Source organism: Phocoena sinus, chromosome X (genome assembly GCF_008692025.1).
Source record: "Phocoena sinus isolate mPhoSin1 chromosome X, mPhoSin1.pri, whole genome shotgun sequence".
NCBI classification, from domain to species: Eukaryota; Metazoa; Chordata; class Mammalia; order Artiodactyla; family Phocoenidae; genus Phocoena; species Phocoena sinus.
In genome coordinates, this window is record NC_045784.1 from 41,579,632 (window position 1) to 41,595,150 (window position 15,519).

The 15,519-nt window shown below is 41.1% G+C and overlaps 1 protein-coding gene across 4 annotated transcripts in view; it reads right to left on the reverse strand.

Moving 5' to 3' along the window:
- The window catches only part of SLC9A7 (solute carrier family 9 member A7), a 154,536-nt gene that overhangs the window by 48,098 nt on the left and 90,919 nt on the right, over positions 1 to 15,519 (reverse strand). For all 4 annotated transcript variants that reach the window (XM_032619552.1, XM_032619551.1, XM_032619553.1 and 1 more), the window contains exons 6-10: positions 3,531 to 3,636; positions 3,057 to 3,198; positions 1,995 to 2,100; positions 652 to 740; positions 446 to 559 (exon numbers count right to left, since the gene is read on the reverse strand). In XM_032619552.1, the coding sequence (XP_032475443.1) occupies positions 446 to 559; positions 652 to 740; positions 1,995 to 2,100; positions 3,057 to 3,198; positions 3,531 to 3,636 (557 nt within the window). The remainder of the gene's footprint in view (positions 1 to 445; positions 560 to 651; positions 741 to 1,994; positions 2,101 to 3,056; positions 3,199 to 3,530; positions 3,637 to 15,519) is intronic.

Genomic DNA, 15,519 nt, shown 5'->3' on the forward strand with positions numbered 1-15,519 from the left:
GAAGGGCTGCGTGCAACCACGTGCAGCTGAGAGCAAGAGACACAGAACCTTCAGGTCTTCCAAACGGGGAAGCTCCTGGATTGGAATTCACGTGGCGATGAGAAGAAAACAATTTGGGGGACTGATGCTGGTTGCTGATTTTTAGCTCTGCTAGGAAGGGTGCTTTAAAAAACAAAATACCACCTGCCAATCACCAGTGTAACAGAAAGGCCACCTTACACAGAAAATGCAGAAAGGGCAACCCTAGAATCAACACCGGTCCTTGAAATCAAATACACTTAGCTTTATATTTACCACTTAAGCCTTCTTTTTCTCATCCTAAAAATACCATGAACCAGTGCTGGCTCAGTCACCTCCCCGCCAAACTAGAAATTATTGTTGTTACAGCTTCCGCAGCAGTGGTCGTCTTTCCGTGTAGAAAATGGGGGAACCAAAAAAAGGATACAAAAGCTCCAATGATGAAAACGGGGCTGAAAACGTGCTTCTGGAAGGTAAACAGCGCCAGGCCCATGTAGGAGAAGATGAAGTTCTCTGCCAGGAAGTGTAACACCTCAAAGAGCTGCACAAAAAGGGAAAAGGAAGCCGTAAACCCTGTGGGTCCCCTCCCTCGTATTCGCAGGTCACTTGTGGGGACACAGGCCTCTCCCTCACCTGCTTCGTTCGACTTCTTGATTCCACCGACAGATTGTAGTAGGTGTAATGAGCTTGTGTGATTCCACAGAAAAGGACAGCTACAACGCCTGGCAAGATAGTTTAAAAAAAAAAATCAATGGAGGGAAAAAAAGCAGAAAAAAATCCTACCTGAAACAAAAAGTTAAGGTAGTCAAGCCCAGCATATCCAACTTCCTGAAAGTTTTTGAAAATTTCCTATTACTGAAAGCTCCTCTGCCCACACTTCTCATATCAACCTTTGCTTCTCCCAACCCTGCCCTCCTTCAAAGACAAGGCCACTGATTTACCTCTTGTTCCAGATTTAAGAGCATTCTCTCCCCTCTTCTAAACTCCTACTGAATTGGCCATCTCTATATGGCATGGCATTTAGCATTCATTCCCTCAAAGAGACTGTGAAGTGTGCGCCCATCACACACTTTTGTCATATTCCTCTCTGTTCACTGAAAGAATGAATTTAATTTCAAACCAATGCTTTATATTTTTGCATGGTCTAGGGCTTCAGACAAAATGGATCCAGAGTACTAGTCCAATTATCCTGGCCCTGATAATCTAGATTTCTGGTTAACGGTGACTATTTTGTTGTGTAAGACAATTAACACACCTGGGACTCTGCCTATATGTTTACAGATGATTGTCAAGTTTTAAAGGAAGTGGGGCATATAAAGATATGCTTCAATATTTTGAAAAGACGATAAAAAGGACTTCCGAATTACCTGGATTATGTATATATAGTAACTGTACTTGAGTTTTCTAATAGAAAAATCCAATGATTTATTTTTTTTAATGAGGGAATGTGAGGAACTAAAACCACATGATCACTCGCACTAATAATCTATGAAACGGGCACCATAAAAACACAGCATTGAAAAGCAATGATTAAACAGACCAAAAACAAAACAAGGAAAAACTGTGCTCACACTCATCTGAGTAGAAGCAAAATTACCTTTAAAAGGATATATATTTTGCTTGTTATTGCTACTGTTTGTAAAATAACGAAGCAATCCAGGGGAGGATACAAATAAGGTGTTAATATATTCAGTAACTTTTGCAGCTAAGTATCTACTTATAGTTAGAATGAGTACTCAAAGATGTAACTGAGTTTGAAACAATAAAGCTTATCCTTTAAAAAATATGTAGCTCTGGGCAACTAAATTATTCATAAGGCAGAATACCAGCCTTGCTCAGCAGTCCTCCATATGGACACTCCGTGAGTGGTTTATCAACTCTGGGCAGCAGCTATTTAAGAATTCTTCGCTCCCCTCAAGCTCCCACAGCCTCCGCCACAGTGAGGGGAAGGGTGGCCAAGGGCAGAGGAAACCCACCGGTAAACCCACAGGCTTCTGCCAAGAGGAAGGTGCTCCACGACATCAGGAAGAAGAGCGCCGTCTCCAGCAGGGGGAAGCAGTGCAGCTTGGTAAACTTGGTCACGTCAGCTCCTGTCAAGGAACTGTCTCCAGCAACAAGTATCAGGGTCACCAAGAACCACACTCTCTTAGCCCAGGACCCCTCCCTAAGGGCTACCCTTTCCCTTCAGCTCTTCCTTTGGGGCCCCAGAGCTGCTGCTTGGTTTTGAAAGTAAAGAAAATGAAGCTTCCCAGTAGAATAGAGGTTTCCAAGGGCTGGGAGAGGGGAGGATATAGGGATCATATTGTTTAATGGGCACACACTTTCTGTTGGGGATGACGAAGAAGGTTCGGGAAATAGCGGGGATGGTTACACAACATTGTGGATGCACCTAAGGCCACTGAATTGTACACTTAAAATGATTAAATCTTAACCTGTGGAAGGCTTGCCTTCTCATTCTGCACTTTGCTTTTATGTTGGTTGGTTTGTTGGCTGGTTGGTTTTTAAGGCAATATTGTGCAGTCCTCGGCTTAAGGAAGGCCACCTTGCTGTAATTCCCCCAGATAGTCCCTGGCTACTTACGGCCACATTAGTCCCATATGGCCTGGAACAGTGGGCAACAGCAGTCAGGCTGCGGCTAAAGTACTTCACAGCCTGCTTCCTCCCAGCCTCCTGAGAGGTGGTCCCTGATTCCCAGCCTCCTCCTGGCTCTTCCACTCTTTCAGCCCCACCCCACCCCCCAAAAAAACTGACACTTCCCCCAAGCTCCTATCTCCGACAGGTTTATAGGAAGGACAGAAAACACAAAGGTGAGGACAGAGCTAAGCCAAGAGCTACACTCTCAAACGTTTTCTCAAACTCTTAGCTAGGCCATCGACTGTCATGTTTCACCAAAGGGTGACATTTCAGGAGCCCCCAGCCCCCAGTGGAACAATTAATTTAAGATTCATTTCTGAAAGGAAGAACTGAGAACTTTCTTTTCCCAAGTGCAATGCCACATAGTCATACTTAGGCAGGGGCAGAAACTACAAAAAGGATATTAGAGCAGTCACAACACCAGTCACAGCTCCCATGGTAAAAGAGCCACTAAATATACCTAGAAAAATGCCAACTGACTTAAAAAAGGCAGCAGCATCAAAGGCGTGAGTGTTCAGCCCCGCTGGCTGGTAGGCAACAATAGACCTGGAGTTTAAAGAGAGAGATAAAAAACACTAAGCTGGTTTTACACCATGGTACTTACAAATATCGACAAACATAGGTATCTACACTCTGCAGAGCACTCCCCATGGTGTATTCATTTAATTTAATCTGCAGTCACCATGCTATGATGGTATCGGCATTCCAACCGCTGCCAACTGGACAAAGCAACATAACTTTATCAACTAAGTCGATAAACCTCATTTAGAAGAGCACCCAATTCAAAATTTAACACTTTTAAGATGGGCCTCTGATTTTAGCCCAGAGCATTCAGGAAGCCAGAGTCTCTCTTCCCAGGCAGAAATATTGTTACTTACGAGGACAGTACAATGGCAACAGCATCATTTAGGACACTTTCTCCAAACAGAAGTGCGTAAAGGTCCACATCTGCATGCAATTCATTAAATATCGCCAGTACAGTCACTAAAACATGGGACAAAAGCATACAAATTAGTTTCGGTTTGTGACTTTAAGCCATTGATAACAAATTCATAGAAGCAATTCTTATCTTTGGTGGGACAGGGTGGTTTGGGAGACAGTAAGGGAGTCAAAGATGGGTCGTCTGTCTATGGCAGAAATGAAAATGGCAATCTTCCTAATCTTAATGAGGAGTGATATGATGCTTGATTCTAATAACACTGTGCTCTCAACTGTAATCTCAACACACTTTGAAAACACTTCTATTACAGAACGTAAAAAATAATCACAATTAATGTGACTTGGCTCTACTGGTGGGGTGAAATCTCTTTGAAGGCAGAAACCCTATTTTATTTTTTATTTTATTGAAGTATAGTTGATTTACAAAGTTGTGTTAGTTTCAGGTTACAGCAAAGTGATATCTGAATATACACACACACACATACACATTCTTTTTCGTATTCTTTTCCATTACGGTTTATCACAGATACTGAATATAGCTCCCTGTGCTAGTTTATCCATTCTATTGATATATATAACAGTTTGCATCTGCTAATCCAAATCTCCCATTCCATCCCTCCCCCACCCTCCTCTCCTTTGGCAACCACAAGTCTGTTCTCTGTGTCTGTGAGTCTCTTTCTGTTTCATAGATAGGTTCGTTCACGTCATATTTTAGATTCCAAATTAAGTGGTATCATATGGTATTTGTCTTTCTCTTTCTGACTTACTTCACTTAGTATGATAGTCTCTAGGTCCATCCATGTTGCTGCAAAGAAACCCTATTTTATTTTATTTTTCATTTTATTTTTTAAATTAATTAACTAATTTATTTTTGGCTGTGTTGGGTCTTTGCTGCTGCGTGTGGGCTTTCTCTAGTTGTGGGGAGCTGGGACTACTCTTCGTTGCGGTGCGCAGGCTTCTCATTGCGGTGGCTTCTCTTGTTGTGGAGCACAGGCTCTCGGCGCGCGGGCTCAGTAGTTGTGGCGCACAGGCTTAGTTGCTCCACGGCATGGGGGATCCTCCCGGACCAGGGATCGAACCAATGTCCCCTGCATTGGCAGGTGGATGCTTAACCACTGCGCCATCAGGGAAGTCCCATAAGCACCATTTCAATCTCAAAATCTTAGTGGTAAAGCATTGGAAAAAGGACTCCGCACATGGAAAGATCATAAGCCTGGGCTCGCTGGGGATCTGAAGAGCATGTAAACTCTGCCATGCTCCCAAACTAGAAGATAAAAGTGCAGGTTCAATTTCCTGGTAATTTGTCATCGGCCCAGACTTACACCTTTTAAGATCCAAAAGATACAACAAAAAGTTTATTCAAAAATTTGTAATATAAGAGAATGGACTTGAGGATATGGGGAGGGGGAAGGGTAAGCTGTGACAAAGCGAGAGAGAGGCATGGACATATATACACTACCAAACGTAAAATAGATAGCTAGTGGGAAGCAGCCGCATAGCATAGGGAGATCAGCTTGGTGCTTTGTGACCACCTAGAGGGGTGGGATAGGGAGAGTGGGAGGGACGGAGACGCAAGAGGGAAGAGATATGGGAGCATATGTATATGTTTATGATTCACTTTGTTATAAAGCAGAAACTAACACACCACTGTAAAGCAATTATACTCCAATAAAGATGTTAAAAAACAAGAATATAATCTGGAAAAAAATAACGTAATACTTTGCTGTACACCTAAAACTAATGTAACATTACATATTAACTACAATAATTAAAAATTTTTAAATTAAAAATAAAAAAAAGCATAATGGGGGCAAAATGCCTATTTCTGGTCATTCAAGTTTGAGTTTAGAGCTAACAAAATCAATTTCTCTTTAAATGCCTGTTAATGACCACCAGGAATAAAAAGAAAGAACATGGAAATAGAAACCCTATTTTATTGATCACTGTGCTCCAGCATAGGGTCGGGGCACAGTGAAGGTTTAATAAAGGATTTTGAAATAATGAAAGTCTTCATTTATAACAGAGTATACATAATTACACTTCTCACAGTTTTCACATTTCATAGACATTTAAAAATCAGCTATTTTCGATTATCAACCAAGGTGGCAGAGTAGAAGGACGTGCTCTCACTCCCTCTCGTGAGAACACCAGAATCACAACTAGCTGTTGGACAATCATCCACAGGAAGACACTGGAACTCACCAAAAAAGATACCCCATATCCAAAGACAAAGGAGAAGCCACAATGAGATGGTAGGAGGGGCGCAATCACGGTAAAATCAAATCCCATAACTGCTGGGTGTGTGACTCACAGACTGGAGAACACTTATACCACAGAAGTCCACCCACTGGAGTGAAGGTTCTGAGCCCCACGTCAGGCTTCCCATCCTGGGGGTCCAGCAACAGGAGGGGGAATTCCTAGAGAATCAGACTTTGAAGGCTAGTGGGATTTGATTGCGGGACTTTAACAGGACTGGGGGAGACAGAGACTCCACTCTTGGAGGGTGCACACAAAGTAGTGTGCACATCAGAAATCGGGGGAAGGAGCAGTGACCCCATAGGAGACTGAACCAGACCTACCTCCTAGTGTTGGAGGGTCTCCTGCAGAGGCGGGAGGTGGCTGTGGCTCACCATGAGGACAAGGACACTGGCAGCAGAAGTTCTGGGAAGTACTCCTTGGCGTGAACCCTCCCAGAGTCCGCCATTAGCCCCACCAAAGAGGCCAGGGAGGCTCCAGTGTTGGGTTGCCTCAGGACAAACAACCAACAGGGAGGGAACCCAGCCCCACCCATCAGCAGACAAGCAGATTAAAGATTTACTGAGCTCTGCCTACCAGAGCAACACCCAGCTCTACCCACCACCAGTCCCTCCCATCAGGAAACTTGCACAAGCATCTCAGATAGCCTCATCCACCAGAGGGCAGACAGCAGAAGCAAGAAGATCTACAGTCCTGCAGCCTGGGGAACAGAAACCACATTCACAGAAAGAGAGACAAGATGAAAAGGCAGAGGGCTATGTACCAGATGAAGGAAGAAGATAAAACCCCAGAAAAACAACTAAATGAAGTGGAGATAGGCAACCTTCCAGAAAAAGAACTCAGAATAATGATAGTGAAGATGATCCAGGACATCGGAAAAAGAATGCAGGCAAAGATCAAGAAGATGCAAGAAATGTTTAACAAAGACCTATAAGAATGAAATAACAAACAGAGATGAACAACACAATAACTGAAATGAAAACTACACTAGAAGGAATCAATAGCAGAATAACTGAGGCAGAAGAACGGATAAGTGACCAGAAGACAGAATGGTGGAATTCACTGCTGCAGAACAAAGAAAAAAGAATGAAAAGAAATGAAGACAGCCTAAGAGACCTCTGGGACAACATTAAACGCAACAACATTCGCATTATAGGGGTCCCAGAAGTAGAAGAGAAAGAGAAAGGACCCAAGAAAATATTAGAAGAGATTATAGTCGAAATCTTCCCTAACATGGGAAAGGAAGTAGCCACCCAAGTCCAGGAAGCACAGAGAGTCCCACACAGGATAAACCCAAGGAGAAACACACGGAGACACAGAGTAATCAAATTGGCAAAAATTAAAGACAAAGAAAAATTATTGAAAGCAGCAAAGGAAAAATGACAAATAACATACAAGGGAACTCCCATAAGGTTAACAGCTGATTTCTCAGCAGAAACTCTACAAGCCAGAAGGGAGTAGCATGATATACTTAAAGTGATGAAAGGGAAGAAACTACAACCAAGATTACTCTACCCAGCAAGGATCTCATTCAGCTTCCATGGAGAAATCAAAAGCTTTACAGACAAGCAAAAGCTAAGAGAATTCAGCATCACCAAACCAGCTCTACAGCAAATGCTAAAGGAACTTCTCTAAGTGGGAAACACAAGAGAAGAAAAGGACCTACAAAAACAAACCCAAAACAATTAAAAAATGGTAATAGGAACATACATATCGATAATTACCTTAAACGTGAATGGATTAAATGCTCCAAGCAAAAGACACAGCCTTGCTGAATGGATACAAAAACAAGACCCCTATATATGCTGTCTACAAGGGACACACTTCAGACCTAGGGACACATACAGACTGAAAGTGAGGGGATGGAAAAAGATATTCCATGCAAATGGAAATCAAAAGAAAGCTGGAGTAGCAATATTCATATCAGATAAAATAGACTTTAAAATAAAGAACGTTACAAGAGACAAGGAAGGACACCACATAATCATCAAGGGATCAATCCGAGAAGAAGATATACAATTATAAATATATATGCACCCAACACAGGAGCACCTCAATACATAAGGCAACTGCTAACAGCTATAAAAGAGGAAATCGACAGTAACACAATAATAGTGGGTGACTTTAACACCTCACTTGTACCTATGGACAGATCATCCAAAAAGAAAACAAATAAGGAAACAGAAGCTTTAAATGACACAATAGACTAGATAGATTTAATTGATATTTATATGACATTCCATCCAAAAACAGCAGATTACACTTTCTTCTCAAGTGCGCACGGAACATTCTCCAGGATAAATCATACCTTGGGTCATAAATCAAGCCACAGTAAATTTAAGAAAATTGAAATCGTATCAAGCATCTTTTCTGACCACAACGCTATGAGATTAGAAATGAATTACAGGGGAAAAAACGTAAAAAACACAAACACATGGAGGCTAAACAATACGTTACTAAATAACCAAGAGATCGCTGAAGAAATCAAAGAGGAAATCAAAAAATACCTGGAGACAAATGACAATGAAAACACGACAACCCAAAACCTATGGGATGCAGCAAAAGCAGTTCTAAGAGGGAAGTTTATAGCTAAACAAGCCTACCTAAAGAAACAAGAAAAATCTCAAATAAACAATCTAATCTTACACCTAAAGGAACTAGAGAAAGAAGGAAAAACAAAACCCAAAGTTAGCAGAAATCATAAAGATCAGAGCAGAAATAAATGAAATAGAAACAAAGAAAACAATAGCAAAGATCAATAAAACTAAAAGCTGGTTCTTTGAGAAGATAAACAAAATTGATAAACCATTAGCCAGACTCATCAAGAAAAAGAGGGAGAGGACTCAAATCAATAAAATTAGACATGAAAAAGGGGAAGTTACAAGAGACACCACAGAAATACATAGCATCCTAAGAGACTACTACAAGCAACTCTATGCCAATAAAATGGACAACCTGGAAGAAATGGACAATTTCTTAGAAAGGTATAACCTTCCAAGACTGAAGCAGGAAGAAACAGAAAATATGAACAGAACAATCACAAGTAATGAACATGAAACTGTGATTAAAAATCTTCCAACAAACAAAAGTCCAGGACCGGATGGCTTCACAGGTGAATTCTATCAAACATTTAGAGAAGAGCTAACACCCATTCTTCTCAAACTCTTCCAAAAAATTGAGGAGGAAGGAACACGCGCAAACTCATTCTATGAGGCCACCATCACCCTGATACCAAAACCAGACAAAGATACTACAAAAAAAGAAAATTACAGACCAATATCACTGACGAATACAGATGCAAAAAGCCTCAGCAAAATACTAGCAAACAGAATCCAACAACACATTAAAAGGATCATACACCATGATCAAGTGGGATTTATCCCAGGGATGCAAGGTTTCTTCAATATATGCAAATCAATCAATGTGATACACCATATTAACAAACTGAAGAATAAAAACCATATGATCATTTCAATAGATGCAGAGAAAGCTTTTGACAAAATTCAACACTCATTTATGATAAAAACTCTCTAGAAAGTGGGCATAGAGGGAACCTACCTCAACATAATAAAGGCCATATATGACAAACCCACAGCAAACATCATTCTCAGTGGTGAAAAACTGAAAGCATTTCCTCTAAGATCAGGAGCAAGACAAGGATGTCCACTCTCGCCACTATTATTCAACATAGTTTTGGAAGTCCTAGCCACGGCAATCAGAGAAGAAAAAGAAATAAAAGGTATACAAATTGGAAAAGAAGAAGTAAAACTGTCACTGTTTGCGGATGACATGATACTGTACATAGGGAATCCTAAAGATGCCACCAGAAAGCTACTAGAGCTGATCAATGAATTTGGTAATGTTGCAGGATACAAAATTAATGCACAGAAATCTCTTGCATTGCTATACACTAATGATGAAAAATCTGAAAGAGAAATTAAGGAAACACTCCCCTTTACCACTGCAACAATAAGAATAAAATACCTAGGAATAAACCCACCTAGGGAGACAAAAGACCTGTATGCAGAAAACTATAAGAAACTGATGAAAGAAATTAAAGATGATACCAACAGATGGAGAGGTATACCATGTTCTTGGATTGGAAGAATCAATATTGTTAAAATGACTATACTACCCAAAGCAATCTACAGATTCAATGCAATCCCTATCAAATTACCAATGGCACTTTTTACGGAACTAGAACAAAAAATCTTAAAATTTGTATGGAGACACAAAAGACGCCGAATAGCCAAAGCAGTCTTGAGGGAAAAAAACGGAGCTGGAGGAATCATACTCCCTGACTTCAGACTGTACTACAAAGGTACAGTAATCAAGATAATATGGTACTGGCACAAAAACAGAAACATAGATCAATGGAACAAGATAGAAGGCCCAGAGATAAACCCACGCACCTATGGTCAACTAATCTATGACAAAGGAGGAAGGATACACAATGGAGAAAAGATGACAGTCTCTTCAATAAGTGGTGCTGGGAAAACTGGACAGCTACATGTAAAAGAATGAAATCAGAACATTCCCTAACACCATACACAAAAATAAACTCAAAATGGATTAGAGACCTAAATGTAAGACCACACACTATAAAACTCTTAGAGGAAAACATAGGAAGGACACTCTTTGACATAAATCACAGCAAGATCTTTTTTGATCCACCTCCTAGAGTAATGGAAATAAAAACACAAATAAACAAATGGGACCTAATGAAACTTCAAAGCTTTTGCACAGCAAAGGATACCAGAAACAAGACAAAAAGACAACCCTCAGAATGGGAGAAAATATTTGCTGACGAATCAATGGACAAAGGATTAACCTTCAAAATATATAAACAGCTCAATATGAAAGCAACAAACAACCCAATCCAAAAATGGGGAGAAGACCAGAACAGACATTTCTCCGAAGAAGACATACAGATGGCCAAGAAGCACATGAAAAGCTGCTCAACATCACTAATTATTAGAGAAATGCAAAGCAAAGCTACAATGAGGTATCACCTCACACCAGTCAGAATGGCCATCATCAGAAAATCTACAAACAACAAATGCTGGAGACGGTGTGGAGAAAAGGGAACCCTCTTGCCCTGTCAGTGGGAGTGTAAATGGATACAGCCACTATGGAGAACAGTATGGAGGTTCCTTAAAAAACTAAAAATAGAATTACCATATGATCCAGCAGTCCCACTCCTGGGCATATACCCAGAGAAAACCATAATTCAAAAAGACACATGCACCCCAATGTTCATTGCAGCACTATTTACAATAGCCAGCTCATGGAAGCAACCTAAATGCCCATCGACAGACGAATGGATAAGGAAGATGTGGTACATATATACAATGGAATATTACTCAGCCATAAAAAGGAACGAAATTGGGTCATTTGTTGAGACGTGGATGGACCTAGAGACTGTCATACAGATTGAAGTAAGTCAGAAAGAGAAAAACAAATATCATACGTTAACATATATATGTGGAACCTAGAAAATCGTACAGGTGAACCGGTTTGCAGCGCAGAAATTGAGACACAAATGTAAAGAACAAATGTATGGACACCAAGGGGGAAGCGGCGGGGGTGGGGGATGGTGGTGTGATGAATTGGGCAATTGGGATTGACATGTATACACTGATGTGTATAAAACTGATGACTAATAAGAATCTGCTATATAAAAAGATATTAAAATTTTTAAAAAAAATCAGCTATTTTGCAGACCAGCAGCTCTCATACTTTTGATCTCAGGACTTCTTTACACCCTTAGAAAATTTTGAGGCTCCAAAGAGCTTTAGTTTTGTGGGCTATAGGTATCAATATTTACTGTATTGAATAAAACAAAAAATTAAATATTTATTCATTTAAATTACTAGTAAAACCATTATATGTTAACATATTTTTAATGAAAAATAATTATATTTTCCAAAACAACAACAAAAATAGTGAGAAGAGAGCCACTGTTTTACATTTTCTCAGATCTCTTTAACATGTGAAGTAATGGAAGATAGATGGTTCTCATATCTGTTTCTGCATTCGATCAACAGAGAGTCAGTATCACACATTATATAGCCCCTGGAAAACTCTACTCAATGGTACACTTGTGAAAGAACATAAGTAAAAAGACAAATGACGTACTACTATTATTATTAAATCAGTTTTGACTTTATGGACCCACCCGAAAGGGCTTTGGAGTTTCTCAACTTCAGTTCTACTGATATTCGGGGCCATATAACTCTGTCGTGGGGGCTGTCCTGTGCCTCATAAGACAGTTTAGCAGCATCCCTGACCTCTACCCACAAGATACCAGTAGCACTGCACATTCTCCCCTGCCAAGTTGTGACAACTAAAAATGTCTCCAGACATTGCCAAATGTCTGCTGGGCAGGGGGGTGGGGGGAGGGGTGTGGCGCAGAATCACCCCCTGTTGAGAACCACTGCTCTAAATGTACACATGCAGGCGGGGTTCTCTCTCAACACTCACACCCAACTACCTTCTGCTTTGTTAGTTTCTGCCATAAGGACCTGAAAAACTAAACTCACTTCTTCAGCTTCCCTTGTGGTGAGTGCCACTTTTGCTGCCTGGAAGAGGGAGGAGACTGGACGCAGTGCAGTCATCTTGCCTCCATGGGGCAACTAAGGTGTGTCTGAAACCCAAGGGTAATGACCTAGAAAGACTGAGTGCCTGGATGCCTGATTGTAGTGGCAGCCATGGCACCAGCTCGGAGCCATTAGCCAAGTTAAACGGCTCTCTGTTTAAGCTAGTATTAGCCAGATTTTTCTGTTATTTGCAGCCAAGTGCATTACTAACTGATACTATTAGAAAACAAAACCAAACAAATATTTAGCACTATTATAAGCCAACCACTCTTGTAACCATCATCCAGTTCAAGAAATGGAACTTTGCCAACCCCCACAGAAGCACCCCACAATATGTTCCATCCCAATCTCAAGTCCCTTCCTTCACTCAAAAGTAACCAGTAACACGATTTATAGGAATCATTTCCTTGCATTTCCTTATAGTTTGACCACTGATGTATATTCCTTGACACTATCATTCGGGGTTTACCCATTTTCAAATTTATTGTTTTAATACTTTACATCTCTTTTTCTCCATGGGTTCCCCCTCCATTCCTTTCTGTCAGCTCTCTTTTCATAACGCCCTATTGTGTAGTCCTCTCATTTCTGAATTTTCCAATCCTGATGTATACAGTTCTTTTATAACTTCTATCATTTTCTTAACTTACTTTAGCTTCTGTTGGAATGTTAATAAAGTTTCATCTGCTTTGGGACCCTCTTCTTCTGGTATGACTTCATTATCTGTAACTTTATTATTCATAGGGGTTATCCCCATTTTTTCTTATATTTACATGAAGTTCAACCTCAATCCATTTCTGCTGCCCATATTAAGTGAGGTGGGTAGGGGGTAGAAGGCCCAGAACAGCTTTTCCAGTTTCATGGCTCTAGGGCTCCCTCTTCTGGTTTTACATTGAAGTATTAAAAATATGGTCCAGAGGCGTAGCCACCCAGAGGTGTAGCCAATACTCAGATCGACTTCCTCTGGCCTTCTCCACCATTACTATCTGAGCTTTCTTTCTCCTTTAATGCCCCATCAATCAAGGTCTGTGGTCCGAGCAGGTCATTTTTAGGCAGTGGCTCTGTCCTTGCAGAGAGATCTTCTACAAGGAATTTCCTGAGAGGTCTGAGGGCCCAGGTCACTCCAGCAGCCTCACGCCTCCTCCAGTCTCCTTGCCCTCCCCCACAAATTAGAGCCTGAAAAGTCTCCTCCCAATATTCACTGATGTTATCCAATACAACCATAAAATTCTTTGCTCCCAGTGGGGATCCCTCCTTTTGACTGTGAATACTTGTGGGAAATTTCTAGGTTCCCTGACAATCAAAATGACCAGCAGCCCCTCTTTCCTTTGCTTCCTCCAGCACAGCTGCTGTTCTTATCCCTAAGTCTCACTGCTACAGGTAGTTTGACCCCCCCCCCCCCAGTTGATAACTGGGGATTCATGGAGACACTCTGTCAGCTAGTAGAGTCTGTGTTTTCTTTTTTGCTTGTCTTGCTTTCTCTATTTTTGTTAGGGATTAAGGGAGATTCTGAAACCACTTCCCATCACGCCTTTCTTTTCAAAAAGTTCAACTCATTTATTGAGAGTAAAAAAAAAATAATTTGGAGTGGAAAAATGTCAACTATATCATGAGGCTGCTCCAGATAATCGTAAATCTAGGCACTAAAACCACTACTCTAAGCTTTCAGATGTTAACCAGACATCAACAGGGGGCATCACCAGCAGGCATACTTCCTAAAGGACAGACGTGTCATCTGCATAAAACAAGACACAAACAAGGTCAATCTCTTTCTTCCACCCTTGAAAACAGTTTGTCAAGTTACACAACAGGAAAAATCTTTAGGGATTAGGCTACAAAAATTTCTTGTTTTCTGGATTATTTATTACATTAACGATATGTGTGGCTCCTTCCATAAAACCTGTGATTGTTAATTTTACTTGTCAACTTGACTGGACCATGGGGTGCCCAGATATTCGATTAAACACTATTCTGTATGTGTCTGTGAGGTTCTGGATGAGATTAACATTTGAATCAGTAGAGTGAGTAAAGCAGATGGCCCCCCTCAATGAGGGTGGGACTCATGTGGTCTGTTGAAGGTTTCACTAGAACAAAAAAGGCAGAGTAAGGGAGAATTCACTTTCTCTGCCTGTCTTTGGACCCAGACTGGAACTACAGCATTGGATCTCCTGGTTCTCCAGCCTTTGCACTGCAGATCTTGAGACTTCTTAGCCTCCATAATCATATAAGCCAATTCGTTACAATCAAGCAGTCAATCAATCAATACGTCTCTTTCCCTCGCCCCCTCACACACACATATGTCTCCTATTTATTCTGTTTCTTTGAAGAAACCTGACTAATACAAAACCTCTACTCTTAGTTTATCGTTATATGACACAAGAATTGTCTTGTTTTGAACCCAATGTTGAAGAAACATTAACAATGATAATAATAACAATGGTTAAGGTCTTACCGGGAAGCAGGCACTATGCTAAACATTTTACAATCTCATTTAGTCCTCATGAAAACCCTAAGAAGGTAGTAGTATCATACCTCCCAATTTAGAGATGAGAAAACAGGCCCTGTGTGGTGGGCTACTTTCTGCTGCCGCAACAAACTTCCCAAAATCTCAGTGGTCAAACCCGAGAGAAATTTTATCTATTACTCATACAGTACGTCCACTGGCGGTTGGCACCAGAGGCCTCTGTTCACATCAGTCAGTCAGTCAGTCAGGGACTCAAGACTGGTGGAGGCTAATCTCAATGAACAGAGCACAGGGCTGGCAGCCCAGGACACCTGGGTCCCAGGACTTTATCAGCGAGGGTTCTGGCAGGAAACAGATGAGTAATTTGAGAAGTGTTTATAAAGGCATTATTTATAGAAGTGTGTAGAGAGCATGGGAGAGGGGGAGGGCAGTACCTGTGGCTGAAAACAGGGAGCTTTTATACCATCCCTAGGCTCAAAGAGTCCAGGGAAGGAGTGGTTGCCAGAACCAGGAGCTGTGTGGAGAGGGTCACCCAACAGGAGCCGTGACCTTTGTTCAAGGGACACAGCCAGCCCACAGGGACCCTGCATGTCTAGCCTCCTCCCAGTCTCC